Below are 18955 nucleotides of genomic sequence, written 5' to 3' on the forward strand. Positions count from 1 at the left end.
CTTCAGGATGTGTGACATTCTCATCCCACATAAGTATGTAATGCACTGACTGTCCCATAATATTCATAATGTATATGATACTGTTACATTATTACAGCAACACATTGTTACATTAATACAGTCAATATTGTCACAGTAGTACTGCACCTTAGTGGTTCTAATTATCTTTATATAATTAGAACCACTAATTATATAAATATATAATTATATGAGGGGTAATAGATCTGTACAGCAAAAAGATAGATAGAAAGATTGATTGATTGATTGATGAACAACTAGAAAGAGAGAAAGAAAGATAGATAGATAGATAGATACATACATAGATAGATAGATAGATAGATAGATATACAGATATAGACAGACAGACAGATTGACAGACAGCTAGACAGACAGACAGGTAGATAGACAGACAGACATACAGACAGATAGACAGACAAACATACAAACAGATATATAGACAGACAGACAGATAGATAGATATATAGATAGATAGATAAATAGATAGATAGATAGATAGATAGATATACAGATAGATAGATAGGCAGACAGACAGATTGACAGACAGCTAGACAGACAGACAGGTAGATAGACAGACAGACATACAGACAGATAGACAAACATACAAACAGATATATAGACAGACAGACAGACAGATAGATAGATAGATAGATGATAGATAGATAGATAGATAGATAGATAGCAACAACAAGATGGTTCTTCAAGTGTTCTTCAGTAAAGACAATCGTTCTGTATAGCACCAAAAAGTGTTCTATTATAACAATGTCAAGCGAAGAATGCTATACAGAACCACTTTCAAAAAGGTTCTAGGCAAACCATTTGCAGCACATTCTCTATCAATCTGAAGAACCATTTCACCATGCAAAGAACCAGTTAATGCAAATGGTTCTATGCAAATGGTTCTATGAGTGTTCATGGTTCTATATTGTCTAAAGAACCCTTGAAGAACCATCTTTTTAATGATTGTAAGAAAATAAATAAAACAAATCAAATTCCTAAATAAATGAAATTATGAAATAATCCAAGAAATTGCTTGTGGAATAAAATCATTTTTTAAAGAAGAGAATCCCTCATTTCTACACCTCCCCATCCTCAGAACCTGCCAGGCCCCGCCCCTCCAGAGAGTGATGGACAGCATCTCTCTCTCTCTCTCTCTCTCTCTCTCTCTCTCTCTCTCTCTCTCTCTCTCTCTCTCTCTCTCTCTCTCTCTCTCTCTCTCTCTCTCTCTCTCTCTCTCTCTCTGGCGACCAATCAGCGGCGGCGCTGAGACGTTCGGCTGTTGCCCGTGGATACAACAGGGGGAGCTTCGAATCTGGTGTTTACAGTGGAGCGGAGCTCGCGAGTCTAACGGTCGTACCGGTCGCTCTCCTTCTGTATGGGATGAACGCGGCTCTGTAGGACTTTTATGGGCTGATTTTTTGGTGAAATCCTCGGCTAAACTTCACCACAGCGCTCTCTCGGTTATGTGGTAAGGCCGTCTGTGGTCTTTTTCTTTCTTCGCTTCTTCTCTGACACCGTGTTGGCTTGGCTTTTTTCTGAGGACAAAGATCAGAGATAGTTGGGTTCTTTTCTTGGCGTTTCCGCGACTCCACCAGCCCCGCCGCCCCACCGAACGACGAAGATAAACAGGCGAGATGGATAACGAAAAGTACTTGCCGGAACTGATGGCGGAGAAGGACTCGCTCGACCCGTCTTTTCGACACTCCTTGCGGCTGCTCGACCAAGGTAAGTTTCCCGCCCGTGTCTCGCGGAATCGAACTCATGGAACGCAGACGCGATTTGAAATAAAAACCCGCGCTTTTTTGTCCGTTAGTACCGTTATTTTCCGTTTACCATCTCCTGAATGGAGCGGACTTTTAGGGAGAGAAACTGAGGGAAAAACGAGAAAAGAAAGACAGAAAGAAACGCGAGCGCAGACCATCCGACCCTGAGGTAACGTCTAATGGACTGTGAGTGCGGAATACACCTAAACACTTAAAAAGGATGGTTCTTCAAGGGTTCTCTAGTCAAGGGAATGGTTCCTTCGAACCATGAGATCTATATAGAAGCATTCCATGCTTAAATGGTTCTTTGTATGGTGAACTGGTGCTTCAGAATGATGGAGAATGTGTTGTATATGGTTCTATATAGAACCTTTTTGAAAGTAGTTCTGTAGAGCAAGAAAAGGGTCACAAACTTAACATGGTAACAATAGAACAACACTTTTTGGTGCTATATTGAACCGTTTTTCATTTTCCATCAATCTGAAGAACAGTTTCACCATGCAAAGCACTACTTAAGCATGCAGATGGAATAGAGCTATTACTATAGAAGCCTTGAAGAACCATCTTTATTAAGCGCTATAAGTGTACTAAATGAACCAAACAAGAGCAGGTTTGGAAAGTCTGTTGAATAAAGTTATGTTTATGATAAAACTATGTTATTTAAATGGACTTTAAGTAGACTGAGAGTGTTCATGTTAAATTAGGATGATAAGTGAGGGAGCCATGGTGTGGAGTTTCCTCTCTTTCGCTGGTTTTATGGTCATTTAGTTCATTTAGTCTACATTAATGAGGTTCACTCATATTACTTGTACATTTTAAATATGATTAATGATGGAAATAAAGGCTTGCAAGCCTTCCAACCAGACAAAAGATGTAGACTCATTCATTTTTACTAGACTAGCTGACTCACTGTTCCTCAAAGTTTTCACTGCACTTAATTCTAGATGCATTCTAGACATTTTAAGCAGCTCATATTTTTATATATATTTTCCCTCTACAGCAGACCAGACTGCCAGCCCTTCTGAAGGTTAACTGTACATTTATGACAGCCATAGAATGAATGTATCCCAGTGAGAGAGCAGGTGATGAAGAAAGAAAGAACACGTCATCCATACCTCAGTTAAGGAGCGCAGACTAAGTGTACAGGAATGTAGCCCTAGACAGGAACGTAGACTGAATGTGTCCTCCATGAGAAGGTAGGTGTGGAAAGAAATTCCAGATTATCAGTTAACGTTAAACGTACAATAGACTCAACGTCCTTCATGAAGTCCAGACCAAGGCTGTGTTCCATTCTCCAAGCAGTACTGCTGTAGCCCCTACACACTTGAGCACGGTTAAGCGAAATGCAGTGGATAAAAACCTACATTCAGAACGTGCTGCAGTGTCAAACACCCATCTTCAAGAGACATGCAATGACTGATGGGTAAACTTTCCTGACGCTTCTTGTGAACTGTAGTTCACTACTCCCTGTATAGTTTGAAGTTTGTTTACACTGGACGTTTTTCTCTCCCTACATACCTAAAAAGATGGTTCTTCAAGAGTTCTTTAGGGAAAAATGGTTCTATATAGAATCATGAGCTCTTATGGTTGAAAAGGATTCACTGCATGGTGAAATGGTTCTTCAAATTGATGGAGAATGTGCTACAGATTGTTCTACATAGCATGAAAAAGGGTTCCGCTATTACTATGTCAAGCTTGTAACAATATAAAAATTTCAATCATGCAAAGACTTCTTTAAATGTTCGTGATTCTTGAATGATTCGATGATTGACAAGGTTCTTTCAATGGTGAAAGGGCATATAGGTTTTGTGTACCTTCCAAAATGGTTCTGACATAGTAACAATAGCAGAATGCTTTTCTATGCTATGTAGAACCATCTGTAGCACATTCTCCATAAATGTAAAGAACACTTTCACCATGCAAAGAATGCTGCATGCGAAGGGTTCAATATAGAACCATTTTCTTTACTAAAGAACCCTGAAAATACATCCTTTTTAACAGTGTATTTCCACACTTGTTCTCTCATCGAGCACAGTTTATGTTCATTTAGGGAATTTACTTAGTTAATTTAGTTTTGTTTATTTTATGCTTGTTTAGTTTGTTTAGTTCACTTGTGCATTTTAGTTTATGTTCACTTGGTCTCCATTCATTTATTTAATTTATGTTATATTTAGCTCCTTTAGTTCATCTATTTGAGGTTTAATTATGCTGTATTTATTTAGTTAATTTAGTTTAGCTTCCTCTTATTTTAAATATCGCTGCTGTCGGAACGAAACCTCATATCTCCATTTTTGTCATTTTTTCAGTTTCTGACATTGTTTGAAAATGCCTGTCGGTCTTTATATTGTATGTAAATTTCATGATGAATGGACCAAAAGAAACGGCCCAAAATGACTTGGAAAAAATTCTGGTTCCATTGACTTACATTAAAAGTGAAGTATGTTTTTTTCCTTCTCCTGTACAGTTACCATTTTGGAGATACGAGGTTTTGTTCCCGACAGCAGTCATATGGTCATTTAGCTTGTTTAATTGAAATTCATTTAGCTGGTTCACTAAATCTGTGTTCTTGCCTGTGTGCATTTAGTCTACATTCATTTAGCTCATTTGTTCTAAGCTAGTATATTTAGTTTACTCTACATTTATTGTAAATTTAGTGGGTGATCTGGATGAACTTATCACACCTCCACTCTCATGCAGTCTGCATCCATTTAGCGTACACTCAGTTAGTCTGTCCAGTGTGCGGTCACCGTAAATTTTATACTAAGGTTGTATGGTTAAATAAAAAAGAAAGAGCAGGTGTTCCGTTGCAGGAGGCATCTTACACGTTACGACAGGAACGAAATGGAGCGTCACACCCAGGAGAATATTAAGAAATAACTGCACAAACCATGACGAACACGATCTGTCCGTCAACCGATCTGACCCGAGCTTGGGTCGTGTCTGCTTGGAGCACTTTTTTAACAATGTAAAGAACTTTGCGCTCATAATTCTGTTCCTCTAAGTGCCTGAGGAGCCTTGGCCGCAAACATGTCTGCTTTAGACTTTGTGTATTGGGGCATGAGTGAATCTGGAACAGCTGGAGGCCGGTGCGTGCCATTCTTCGGTGAAAAGCTGGAGTTATGCAATAGGATGTTCCAGTGTGGCTGAATACCAGACCTGCAGTCAGTTTGTGAATGGCAGGGTTTTGGTTTGGGATGATTCATCCTGATATGGAGGCGTGATGTCATAGACATGGAGCATAAAACATGTGTGTTGTTCATTTATGACCTTTTTTTAGTGCAGTAACTTTGTTGAGCTTTGTTGAGGTTTGATTGTGGATGCTTTTGTTCTGATGTTGTTGCCTCCAGCTTTTGTTTTAGCAGCATACACATGATATACTTGTAAGGTGAGTGCAGTATTTTATTTCATGCATTGTTTTCCTGGTATTTTTTTTCTTGGACACCCTGAAATACTGCATTTTAGTCCAACAGGTTGCAGTTTCACCAGATATTTTTAGATGTGCAGAGCGGCTCTGATTTCACAAGGTCCCACTACATTGTCACATTGTGTTGTCATGCTTTATGACAACACAAAACAGCTTGTCCAGCTCTTTTAGCGTGTTAATGGTCTGAGCTCCTTCACAGCTGACGGTAAAAGTCTCCATGCTGTCCTTCCATACTTAATGCGCTCTCTAAAGTACGAAGCATCTACCAACTCTAGGGAAAAGTAAAGACAAAAAAAAATCCCGAAATGAATAAAGACTGATATGCCATTGCTCAAAGTGTCTTTTCCAAATATAATAATTCCCAATATATGATCACCAACACACTGTAGTATTTAAAAATCCCAAACATTACACATTTTTTAATTAATTATATTTACGTCAGCACATGCCTTGCACCAACATGTGTGTGTTTATATGGGTCACATACTACATTTTTCATGTGTTTTTCTTCCATTAAGGCCGCTTATGACATTCATGTGTTTTTACATACCAAAAACAGTTGTAATACATTTTTTATGACTATTTTACAATCTCTCTTTTTCTCTTAGGATTAGAAAGCCTATTTTTGCTAGTTGGCCTTTAAGATGTTGTTGGCCTGATGTATGTAAATGAGCCTTGTTCTGATATATATATATAATGGTAAAGTTACAGAAGAAGAAAAAAACATACTTTACCTTTAATGTAAGTCAATGGAACCAGAAGTATGTGTATATATGGTGAAAGGACATTTCACATACAGAGAAAGAGATACAGAGAGAAAGGAAAAGGGGAGGACAATAGGGAATGGTTGAGTGACTCTCTCTTTCTGAAAGCGAGTAGATACCCAGATGAGCGGAGAGATTTCAGCTGCTCAGATTTGTGTGCAGGCATGAAAGCATTGATTTTAGTGGAAGAGAGTGGGAGTGGAAGGGCCATTAGAAATGTGATTGTGCCTGGATGCGGAACAGAGGTAGAGCTGGCATGGCGACAGAGATAACGCACACACACTCTCTCACGGAGCCCACTACTTTGGGCCTTATCACTTCCATTCTTCCTTTAAGAAATGGAAAAGGCCCTTCATGGAGAGAGAAGCTGCAACAGAAGAGAGACAGAGAGAGAGAGAGAGTCAGACACAGCGTGAGGAAACAGAGAGCAACTGAAAAAAAAAAAAGAGGAAAAAGAAAAGTAACAAGGGTGTGAGACTGAGTGAGTCTCAGATAGAAAAAAATGCACTAAACCAGTGAATTTTATGGCCAAAATTACGAATTTGTGTGCAGAATTATAGACACGTTTATTGTAGTGATGCACTGAAATTCAGGACACACCTGTCCGTCTTTTTTATTTGTGATTGTGAATAAACATACTAAACATAAAAACGACATAAAGAATAAAAAAAATACACTTTTATTACTGATAAAATCTGCTTCAGTATAGATTTAGATGCACAATACATACAAACAGTTTGCATAAAATAAACTTACTAAATGATTACAGTATGTATGCGTATTGAATAGGATGACTTCTTCAGCATGACTCTTTTTCTTGATGCTTGGCGTTGTGGTGGCTATGAAAGAGTCAGACGCTCGCAGAGCAGGCTGTGGGTTAAAATGTTTAATAAGGGCTAAACCAGAATCGTAGTACAAGAACAGACAATGGTCTATACACAGACAAACGGGGCAATACAGGCTATTTAAATTAGAATAAAAGAACACGAGCTAGAGGTCACCACATAAAAGAGAAAACAGAGTCAAAAAGGGGTCAGGCTAGAATCGAGAACGAGAAAACGAGCAAGAAACAAAGTGAGAAAACAGATATAAAGGCTTGGTAATGCACAGTAGACTGATACAGTACTTCACAATGAGGCTACAGACACAAACGAGTTATATAGAAACTAGAACAGGTGACAACAGTCAATAACCAGGTGAACGGGAACCAGGATAGGTGGATGCTTGAGAGTCTGGTCATGTGATCCCCCAGAGGACTCTAGGAGTTGGAGTTGTGAACGTAGCGAGGAGTGTTAGTTTCTGCTAAGCCAGCGGGAGGCGTGACAGGCATGAACAGAGATTAAAAATGTCCTACAAACCAGAAAGTAGTTCCAAACTGACAGCTAATATTTTATGAATGTTTTTAATCATGATTTCTCATTATTATTATCATTCAAATGATGTGTTAATTGTGAGTGTTTTACACTTCATTGTAATCCTATTTAATGTTTGGCTTATTTTAGCCGAAACCTTCAACTCTCTTGCTCTTTCGATCCGAAAATGGAAGGTGCCGCTTTTGATCGTTTTTTAATTGAAAGTTTCAGTGGCTGAAATTTTGGTGCATCTGTATTGTATATACATTGACATTACATTCAGCAAACATGCTTTAGTACCACAGAACAGTCAAGCATCACTTTTTGCCACCAGTTCCCCACGTCCACTCAGTTATTTTCTTTATACCGGTCAAACCAGGTACTCCCACTGACCCACCGCCATCTTCATCAGGCTTTGATCAGTCAGTTACTGTCACTGTCAGTAAAGTCATAATAATAATGCAGTCATCACAACAGGCTATGAAGAAATGCTGTAGTTCCAGGAAAAAGTTGGCACTTGCCGTCATGTTAACTGTCACAACGATAACGTTAATGTTATAGTTGGTGAATTCTGACAAAATCTGATTTGGTACAATAGGTGTCCGACCAAACACGCTCTGAATTTTGCGCAGGAGGGTGAAAGGTTGTTTTCTTATTAGTGGTGGAATCTGGTGAATGTGTGAAAATTTAACTTATCTTGTGGCCACATGCTCTGCGCTTTTAGTGGCCAAAATGTAAATGTTGTAGCCAGCAGTACCAGTCAACATGCAGTGTGTCCTGATGCTTATATTCAAGTGCTCAGTTAACCATTCGTGGTGCCAGTATTTGAATACTAAAATCACAATTCACTGTGTTCATTTTGTTTTACTGAAATACATAGAAAATAAACAGACAAGCTATTTATTGAGATGCTGATTTGATATTTTTTAAGTTCATTGTATTTGCAAATAAGTATGTTATATTACTAACATATACTATTACTCAAAAAAGGACACATTGGTAAGGATGTGACTGATTATTTAGGCCCAGAAACAGTGAAAATGTACTTCTCTGACAAACTAACATGTTGTCACATCGTCCACCTGTATAAAGACGATGAATCCTCATCAGCATCCAGTGTTTTTCTGGCAGCGGCGAACTCCGTTACTCATCCAACATGAAAACCTATGAATTTCCCTCGGCTATTTTCAAATAATTATGCCCATTGTAAGATATATTAATCCATTTTTGTGCTGTCACCTAAACAGCTAAACCTACAGCCCTACATTCACTTTGTAAAGTCTGTTTTATCAATGTTTTTTCCTTCCCTGTGGTTAACCACTTATCTCTCCATTAACCTTTCCAAACACTCGAATACCAAAATGATTCAAAATGCGCATCGCTTATTTATGCGTGTCCGTTTATGACACTTCTTCACACAAAAGCAGAGTGCAAGAACAAAGAGATTTTTGAATTTGAATCAGAGCCTTTCCTGAATTCATGAATTAGGTAATTTGCAAGCAATTAGCAGCCGTCCCTGAGCGGTTTATTTGCAGAACAGTCCGTCGGCTGCTTGTCTGCTGAATCTAAGGGATGCGAAACGGTCTTATCTCCACCGCTGCTCAGTGGGCCAACCATGCCATTTAATAGAGCTTCTTCACCGAGTGCTTAACTCAATTATTCACTTGGGCAATAATGAAATAGAATGACACAGAAAGACACATGCAGGCATGTACACTCACGCTGAATGCAAGGCCACACAAATAAACAAATCTTCACTAAACGGCATACAGAGGACAGACCTCATTACCTACATTTCGTGCACCAGATCCGCTGTGTATTGCGCCTGCTGTGATACCAATACGCTAAATGGCTCTTCATATTCTGCTTTTATGTTTAATATGTTGCTCCCTGTGATTATTAGTATTGAAGGATGAGATGTTTTCATTTATATTGCTTTCAGAACTGCACTATGCAATGAGCAGGAGTGGGTAAAAGGACAACATCTTTTTTTTATTGTGTTAAATTTCATCACAGTATGCTTTACGGAGTGAAACGGCCTTCTGTGTTTGAGGTGATGAAGTTTTTGTCTTGGGAGCTTGTGAATAAAAATCGCTTTACTTCCAGGCAAGAATTGCTTCTAGAAGTCAAACTCCGCAGGGAAGTGATTTTTATTCACAAGCCGTTAATCATGCCTGTGGTCCCTGTCCGTCAGTTTCGTCTTTCGGCCACAGTTCTGATGAGAAATTTCCTGGATTTTTTCCACTGCTGGTCGACCTGTATGGCCGTGTGCTTCAATACAACCGCAAATTCAGCAACTTTCTTCGCACTGTAGCCTTTGACATGCCCAAACACAATCACTCCTTTTTGCCAATCCTTAACATCTGCTGTGCGACCCATTTTCCCACACATTGCACTGTACCACCTCTTCTCAATCTATGAATCCCGTTGACGGTATTTATAGCCTGATCATCCTCGTGCAGCACCATGTGCAGGATACTGAAATTACTACCACCTTAAACATGCAAGGTGACTAATTTATTGTCCGGGGAGCTTATATTATGATATCGCTAATACTCAAAGAGCACCTGAAGAACACTGCATATTTCATTACAAAGAGAGGACATTCCGTCCTTTTAGTTGGATCTAATGCAGTACTGCATGTGAAATGTCAGCGCATTCATAGTTTTTGGTAGTATTTTTAAATTTGGCTCTACTGGGTCATTTGGTCTGTACTGATGTATCAAACCTCAGAAAAAAACTAAAGAAAACCTGTTTAATTGGGTTTCGTGAAATGTTAAATAAAAATAATTGCATTTTTTTTCAAAGTTTTTTTTTGTTGCACTACTATGTTTCTCCCAACAAAATAGACGTCAGAAGAAATACACTTCATATTTTGTATTATAAAACATTTTTGAAGAATACTTTCAGTTACTTTTTTTGCCATATCACATAGTTTTTAAAGCATATTGTGTATCATGAAACGTCAAGTGTTGTGACATATTTTTGCCATATCACCCAATGAGGGAATGTTTCCTTTTATTTCTTGGTTCCTTTCAGTGTTTCTTCCTTCTGCTCTTCTGTTTTCCAGCTAATTACCAAATCGTTAATGACCTTAGTCAGGTCTCATCTTGAGAACAATAAACACATAGTAGGATAGGAGAGTTTTGAATAACTTCAGTCCTTTCTTATAAGCCATTCTGGCTTCATACTCATTTGTGCACTACAGGGCCAGCATCAAATGGAGGCATGGAGGATGTCAAGGCCCCGTTTGTGAACATTTTTTAAGATATACACAACCTTTTCGGTAATTTAGAGTAAAATATTTTAATTACAGATGCTGTTTTTGAAGAAACAGATGTGTTGTCCTTGAATTGTGGTCAATCAAAACCACAATACTTTCTGTGTCATTTCAGAAAGTGCCAAGTAGTCCAACCCAAGACCCACCTTATTCTCTCAGACTTCTATTCAGTGCTTAGCAACCGCTGCTACCCACTATTATCTCGGGCAGTTTCGTGCTCAGCATTTATGTGGATGGATTTTGAATTTAGAGCTGTGTTTAAAATATGTGCTTCGTAAAAGTGAGACCCAATACCCTTACAGAGTCGAGGATGTTGTTTCCTATTCATTTCTACTCAAAGCCTAACACAAACAAAAAACGAGTTGAAAAAGCTTTCTGCATTAGTGTCCTTATCAGTTGACTTCTTAACATGCTCTTTTTTAGATAGCTTTAACTTAGCTGTGTCAAAGCAAATGTCTCCTTCTGCACGTCAAGTCATCAAAGGTAAGATATAAGTGGTCCATTTAACAATTTTCATGCCTTACTTGGCAATATGCTTTAGTTTAGGATGCTTGATGGATAGGTTTTTAAGTTTGGCTGGTGTTTTTGTCCTTGACTTTGCAATGAAAGTTACATCTGATGATCTTAGCTATATGTTATGTGGTTTTCTCTGGGCTATAAGTTGTGCCTGACACAAATGCATGGTTTATAGTGAAGAGTGTTGTATTGTTGGTTGGGATTATGTGAAGCCTGTGTTCTCGTTGATGTGCGCACACTACTATTGTGTTACAGTTTGGGATTAGCTAGGATGATGACTACACTGCTGTCATGAATAGGCTATACATTAATCCAGGATTAAGATATATTAGTGGGCTGTATGGATAAAATGTATCCCGAACCTCCCCACCCCCTACATCTTTTGTCCCTAGCCTTTCTGAGAACATTGTTCTGGCACACTACACATTTATATACATAAAAGATACGAATAATAATGATAATAATACAAATAGTAATAATAAGTAGTTAAATAATAACTGAATTTTGATCTGTGAGCTAAGCTTGTGTATTGCCCTTACAGGAAGAGCCGGTGCTATTTAACCAATATTTATTTGGTTAATATACTATTCTCCTTCTCAGCTCTTTATCTCAGGGAACCAGGTTTAGGGTGATTACTCTCCACCCAATCGAACTGATCAGTTATCAGGAAGTCAGTAAGCAGTACCCACCTGCCTGGACTGTCCCACCACTGTAGTAATGTAATAGGGAGAATTTTTATCCAGGTTCGGCCGAGGCACTGTATGTGAGCGTATAGAAAAACTTGTGTTTATGTGTGTGTGTCCGTGCATGTTTTTGTGCGCGTGTGAGGGAGTGAAAGCGTGGATTCTTGCTTGTGGGTTTTGCACACTGGAAGGTGTTAGTGCTTCTCTCCGCCCACCTCTCTTCCATCTGCAGCCTCCTCGGTGGATATCCACAGCGTGTTTACATTGCAGTTAGACCTTCTTCTACACAGGTCAGGCCGCTGAACACACATGGCAAGGGATGGAGGGCGGGGAAGGAGGCAGGGAAAGAGAGATAATGCAAAAGGAGGAGGAGGGAACAAAGGAAAAGCTGTCAGCCCTGCTTGTTTTTGAACAGAAAAGCAGTTCCAGGGTCAATTTCCAGCACTTGGAGGACAGTATCTAGTGCAGATTTCTGGCACTGGGCATTCAATAGTTTTGTTCAATTTTTCAGTATTAGAAGTGCAGTAAATATCTAATTTTTTTGGCCATTGGAGAACAGTGTTTATTGCAGAGTGCCAGTACAAGCAATGCAGAGTTCTAGTGTAGATTTCCAGTACTGAAACTACAATGTTCTAGTATACATTTGCAGGGCTTGAAGTACAGTATTATAGCACAAACTTTCAGAGATAGGATATGACAGTACACTAGCGCACAATTCCAGTACTCTGAATATAACATTCAAGTGTAAATTTCCAGCGCTTGAAGTACAGTACTATAGTACAATTTTTCCAAAAGAGGTGTACAGTGCTCTAGTGAGAAATTCCCAGCAGTTAGAGTGCACTCTTCTGGTGTGATTTTCCACCACTTTGACTACAGTATTCTAGTACAAATGTGTAACATGCAGATTGCAGTGTTCAAGTGGAAATTTCCTGTTATTAGAGTACAGTATTTATGTGGAAATTTCCTGTACCAACATTATAGTATATAGTACAAAAGGAAGTTTCGAGTGCTTGAAGTACAGTATTCTAAAGCAAAGTTCCAGTAATAAGAGTACAGTGTTCTAGTGAGAACTTTCCAACACTTCATGTACAGTTTCAGGTGTGAATTTCTGCCACTTTTACGAAAGGATTCTAGTACAAATTTATAGTGCGAGCTACAGGTGGGCCAAAATACAACATCGCGATGCTACAAGAATTTTTCATGATACACATTACGTCATGGTATTTATTTTTTTCAGACATCTGATCAGTGGGTTCAGAGAAAAAAGAACCACTTGCACTGCATTAAAATATAAATACTACTACTAATTATAATAATAATAAGTATAATAATAATATTGTTATTATTAATACTACTAATAATAAATACTACTAATAATAAAAAAATAAATAAATGTCCAGTACTTTGAGTACAGTATTCTAGTACATATTTCCAGTGCTTTGAGTGCAGTATTCTAGAAAAAATATTCCAGTGCTTTAAATACAGTATTCTAGTACAAATTTCCAGTGCTTTAAGTGCAGTATTCTAGAAAAAATATTCCAGTGCTTTAAATACAGTATTCTAGTACAAATTTCCAGTGCTTTAAGTGCAGTATTCTAGAAAAAAAATTCCAGTGCTTTAAATACAGTATTCTAGTACATATTTCCAGTGCTTTGAGTACAGCATTCTAGTACAAATTTCCAGTGCTTTAAATACAGTATTCTAGTACAAATTTCCAGTGCTTTAAATACAATATTCTAGTACAAATTTCCAGTGCTTTAAATACAATATTCTAGTACAAATTTCCAGTGCTTTGAATACAGCATTCTAGTACACATTTCCAGTGCTTTAAATACAGTATTCTAATAAAAAAAATCCAGTGCTTTGAGTAGAGTATTCTGGTACAAATTTCCAGTGCTTTAAATATAATATTCTAGTACAAATGTTCCTCACGTTGAGTGCAGTATTCTAGTACAAATTTCTAGCACATGAATTACAGTAGTCAAGTACAGATTTAGTATGAGTTTGTAGCAAGTACAAGCAGAGTATTCTAGTGAAAATTTCCAGCAGTATAAGAACTTATTCTAATGCAAGTTTTCAGAATGAGTAATTCAGTATTTTACCATATGAGATAGGCAGGGGGCTGAACTCTCCTGTAGCCTGGGTGTACCACCCTAGGTGGAGATACTTCAGGCTCTTCTCTCATAGCCCCCTCCCATTCTGCTCAACTAATACTCCCAGCAGCCACCAGAAACAGATCCTGGCAGCCAATGAAAGCAGGAGCACAGAGGGTGCAAGCAGAGAAGGGCTTAATGGGGATCATTATACTTGGCTCATCGAGAGGCTGTGTGTGTGTGTGTGTGTGTGTGTGTGTGTGTGTGTGTTTGCTTGCTCACTTCTATGTGTGTGCTACTGTTGAACTTTAATTTGGCCACAGGCTCTTTGCTCCTGTGAACCCGTATGAGCTCTTTCTGAAAGAAGCCACATCTGCTTGGCTGGTTCAGACCCACAGGCGGTGGTGCTGGCAGAGCTGCAGTTTTGGGATCAGTTTTCTCAGTTTTCTCTTGTGAGGTTTCAGCGTAGTACTGCAGTGCTGGTAAAACTGTTTGGCATAGTGAGGGGAATGTGTAAACACACACACACACACACACAAACACACACGGAAATTGTGTAGTGGTACTTCATTAGGACAAAAGATGAAAGGTCCAGATAGAAATAAAAAATAACTTTAAAAATATATGAAAACATTGAGTTTTGGTTTTGAATTTAATTGTCTGTTATTGACATATTTGGCACACATTTGCTTTAATCCATGTGGAGTTGTTTCAGAAGCGTAATGACTTGCTAATGTGTTTTTCGAGATAGTATGATGTACCGTTATTTGTTAAAATGAAGAAAGCATACTTTGCATAGCTGAATATAGTATATACTTTTATAGTCCTCTATGTACCATTTTGTGGAGATGTTTGCCTGACTCTGGCAACAATATGACATGGTTCTTGTAAAAACGAGCAAGAGCTGATGCGGATACTTCGCTCGCCACGTCGCACACATAGCTGCTGGGCGAACTCCACGGACAGACAGACTACGTGACATTGCCTGTGATACAAAGATGGATCAGCCAAACTGAATTGCAGGTAGCATGCAAGCTTGCAACCATGTGAAGGTGATTCTAACTTTGCGCAAATCTCACAAGCATCGTTTCGCTAAAAGTATAACAAGACCAAGCTGCAGCGCAAAACTACCGAAGCACCACTGGTCTGAGACTCGTCTGATATCCGTAATAGGTTTAACTGGACACAACTGTTGGGATTCTGTCTGTTCTTTTCTGAGTGGCTTCCTGCATGTATGTGTGTATACACTTCCATGCAGTGGTTTTTATCAGTCTGACAGGAAACGTGGTTGCAAGCAGTTGCCCGTTCTGTGCGCAGTGACCGAGCGCAGTGACCGAGCCCTTAAAGAAAGTTTGTGAAGTTCATTGCTGTGCATCTATAAAAGTTGTTCAAGAGTTTTAAATAGGGATGATTATGATAAATAGTGATTAACTGATTAACTGACAAACACACAACAAATACACAATCAATACTTTCCGTTAAAAGTTCATTTAATTTCCAAATTTAATTTACGATTCAATTTACAAATCATTAATATTTCAACAGGTGAGTTTCTCTTTCAACTTGAGGACCGTTTTTGAATTGTATGCATGAGGATACAAGAGCGCAACTTGTTCCAGTAGCCCTGCTTCTTTTTTTAAATGTCATGTTGCTTCTGGGGTGTGTAGCCTTAAATTACATTACAGTGATTTAATGGACTATGAGCCCATAGTTAACAAGTTTAGTTAGCCGCTTGACAAAACAGCTTAAAATCTGTGAGCTACTGTACTGATTGTTGTTTAAACTATGCATATTAACTTCAATCTAGTCCTGGTCAGGCCGTATGGGCTTGTACATTTGGGCTAATAAGGTGGTAAATGTAAGTAGTTAGACTACATTATGTTACTGTCAAATTTGTTATTTTAGGTGGTGTTTTTTTTATTCAATAAAGTCTTGTTAATGTAAAATGCAGTGCAGCGTTTGATGTTTTAATGGGCCAAGTCTGTGGTTTTAGGCTTGTCGGTTAACAATTAATCACCGGCGAATAATGATTGGTTATGGGTTAAAAGAGTTTGGCAAACTGTGTTTTCCTACTTTGAAGCAGTTAGTAGCTTTTAAGCGGGATATCCTTGCCTGTTTGCTTGAACATATTGACATGTTTATCTGCGGGTTTCTTTTTTCTTGTAACTCCATTTTGAAAAACAATTGTCTGTTATTGGTTATTTTACATGTGAGTGAAACGGCCCCTTCCTGTCAAAGTAGGTGGTTCTTGGCCAAAGGGCGAAACACGCTAGACGCTCTGGCTTGCAGGACTAAAGCCCCGCTAACTTTAGGCCGTTTGTTAATGGCAGTGCTAATGTGTAGTGATTTAGCAATTTTGCTATTCACTTCTGATTTACATGCTCTCAAGCCACAGTGATTTACCGATGACTCCATGGTCAAAGAGCTGGGAGAAGTAGATGTGAAAATGCTCCATCACTCATCCAGGTAGATTATGTGTCCTTAGTGAGTGGCTGTCACATTGATTGGATGAGTCTAATTCTCCATAATGAGATGTTAATGACCAGATCTGGTCAGACTGATGAATTCTTGTCGAATGAATCTCTTTGCTATGCTAATTCCTGATTCTGCAGCTGATGCATTGTTTTTCTGCATCTCAACAGGTATATAATCACTGTTAAGCTTTAGAAATGTTGATGGGGGGTTTTGGTGCATTCTCCTGCATAAATGTGCCACGATTCTATTTCACAGTGTATAAGAAAGTGGCAGCTTATCAGCCTCATCAGTTTCACGCGCAGCTTCTTTTGGGATCAGTTCAAACTTAGATGAGCCTGTGAAGTCTGACAGTGTGATCCAGGAATCAGAACTAATAGGTTTGTACTTTTTGTGGTACAAATATGGAGAACAGCCCCAACTGGAAAGAGTGATACAGAAAAGCAGCGAGATAAAGACAGAAAACAGAGGCAGCGAGAATGAAGCACAACTGACTGAGTGAACTGTGGAAAAAGAAGGAGCACTCTAAACCTTGAAACAGAGAGCCTGTAACCAGTGTTTATCCATACCCCCTGTCGTGTTGTTTTCTGCTGGACGCTGTGTGAAGCTACAACATCCCGTCCAGATACATCTGCGTCCATTACGACTGTGTTAAATTATGCAGGATCTGCTTGTTTAGAACTGAGAGACTTCATCCAAAACGTTATTCATTCTAACGTTATTAATAATGAATAAAAGTCAGTAGGGGGCCGTTAGCATTGCGAAAATGAGAGCGTGCTAACAGGGCTTCGCTAGCGATCAATCCAGCGTTCTTAGACTGAAACGTTCATTTGAAGGTTGAGAGAATTTCCTAGTGAACTTCACAGTGGGAATCGTGTCTGCAAATCCAGGAGCAAGGCTGTATGCATAGAGATGGGCGCTTTCTAGGTGGGAGTAGTAAAAGTGGTGGCTGTTTACTGAGAGTTTGCACTGAATTTATTAGTTGATTAATGCTATATTAATTATTTAATGTTTTAAACCCAGCGTGTAGTGCATAAAGCAGTTTTAGTCTTGTTTAAGGTAGTGTTTGTACCGAGACCCACTAAATATTTAATATAACGAAGTAACATTAAGGGAAGTCGTTAAACCTTTGGCTCACATTTACTCAACATAAAATCAACGAAGTGGAATAGCGTAACTTGATAAAAGAGGCTGTCATTGTCACATACACTGTTAGAAATAAAGGTTCTGTGCAGGTACACTTTTCGTCCATCAAGATACAAACAGTGCAAATTTGCCCTCAAAGGTACAACAGTGGTTTTAAGGTCCAACTGTGAACCTTAAACAAGTTATTCGAGGGGCAAAGTACAGATTTATACCTTTTCATAATCTAATGTTTCAAAACAGAACAATAAAATAAAAGCCTGGAGACGAGACAGGGTGTGTGGAGTCAGTACAACTTAGAAAATGTAATTTCAATGATTTATGGTACCATTATGTTCCTTTACTAAAGGTACTGAGATGTACCCTTGAGGAAGCCACCCCAGTGACCAGAGGGGTACTGCCCCAGCGACAGTTTACTACCTTTTTTTTTCTGAGAGTGTACTAAGAGATATTGTGGAAGAGATAATAAGATTGTGTTCTGTATTGAAATGTAATCTATTCAGCTGTAACTATCAGTGTTAACACATTAATACGTTTAATAAAATTTAGTTGGACATCAAACATACTCTTTAAATATTTTCTGATCCATGTTGTCAACTAGCATAGCAGGTTAGCACTGTGCTTTGATCACCGTTGCTTTCAGCATATCCTAGGTGTATAGCCTGTGGCAAGCGGCAAAACAGACTCGAAGCTTTGAGCACGGCGACCACATCCCTTATGTTGTTGATGAAACACTCACTAAGCGCGCTTTGTTCATGCCTGATTGTGCTTGCTTTGCACAATAGATATAAAAGGCCAACACCTTAGTGCTTTGTACAAAGTTAACAAGCGCATCAGCGCCCCCTACTTTGAGCACCATCTTCATGAGGTATTGGGTTGGTTTAGAAACTTCACACTGAGTTTGCTCCCACTTTAACAAGTCTGTGTTCCTCATAAGAGTGTAATGTTACACATCAGAGAGGAGGTTGAAGAGTTTTGAAAAAGAGAACTTGGCACTGAAAAATGTTTCTTAGCAATTGTAAAAATCTGTAAATAGAACTAGAACTAGAACCACCTATTCAGTTTTAGCAGAGGCGCAGGTTTATTGGACCTAACAGTCACAGAGGAGTGGGTTTTTCCAGCACAGCCAGGGAACAGCTGGATTGAGCCAGAGAATAACTGGAGTGGGCCTCAGCTCTTTCGGCAGGATCATTCTGACCCACCGCTGCGCTTCACACCACTTAGAGGATTCGCCGCTGTGTTTTTATCCTGTGAAGCGCGTTCCAGAAAGCCCACACTTCACTGTAATGAGATACGAAGAGAGTGTGAAGAAAAGAAGGGTGAAAAACAAGAAAGTGGAGGAGAAAACAAACAATTATCAATGTTAAAGATCAAAACATAGACTTGAGGCAACAAAAAAATTAATGTATTACAATACGTACACTGTATTTTTGGACTGTTATTAGGG

At 38.8% G+C, this 18955-nt stretch overlaps 1 protein-coding gene across 1 annotated transcript in view; it reads left to right on the forward strand.

Annotated features, from left to right (window-relative positions):
• The first annotated feature begins 1410 nt into the window (after positions 1-1410).
• Positions 1411-18955, forward strand: part of khdrbs3 (KH domain containing, RNA binding, signal transduction associated 3) — a 208255-nt gene continuing 190710 nt past the window's right edge. The window contains exon 1 of the mRNA XM_036576723.1: positions 1411-1743. Coding sequence (XP_036432616.1) covers positions 1653-1743 — 91 coding nt within the window. The 5' untranslated portion in view covers positions 1411-1652. The remainder of the gene's footprint in view (positions 1744-18955) is intronic.

Source organism: Colossoma macropomum, unplaced genomic scaffold, assembly GCF_904425465.1.
Source record: "Colossoma macropomum unplaced genomic scaffold, Colossoma_macropomum, whole genome shotgun sequence".
NCBI classification, from domain to species: Eukaryota; Metazoa; Chordata; class Actinopteri; order Characiformes; family Serrasalmidae; genus Colossoma; species Colossoma macropomum.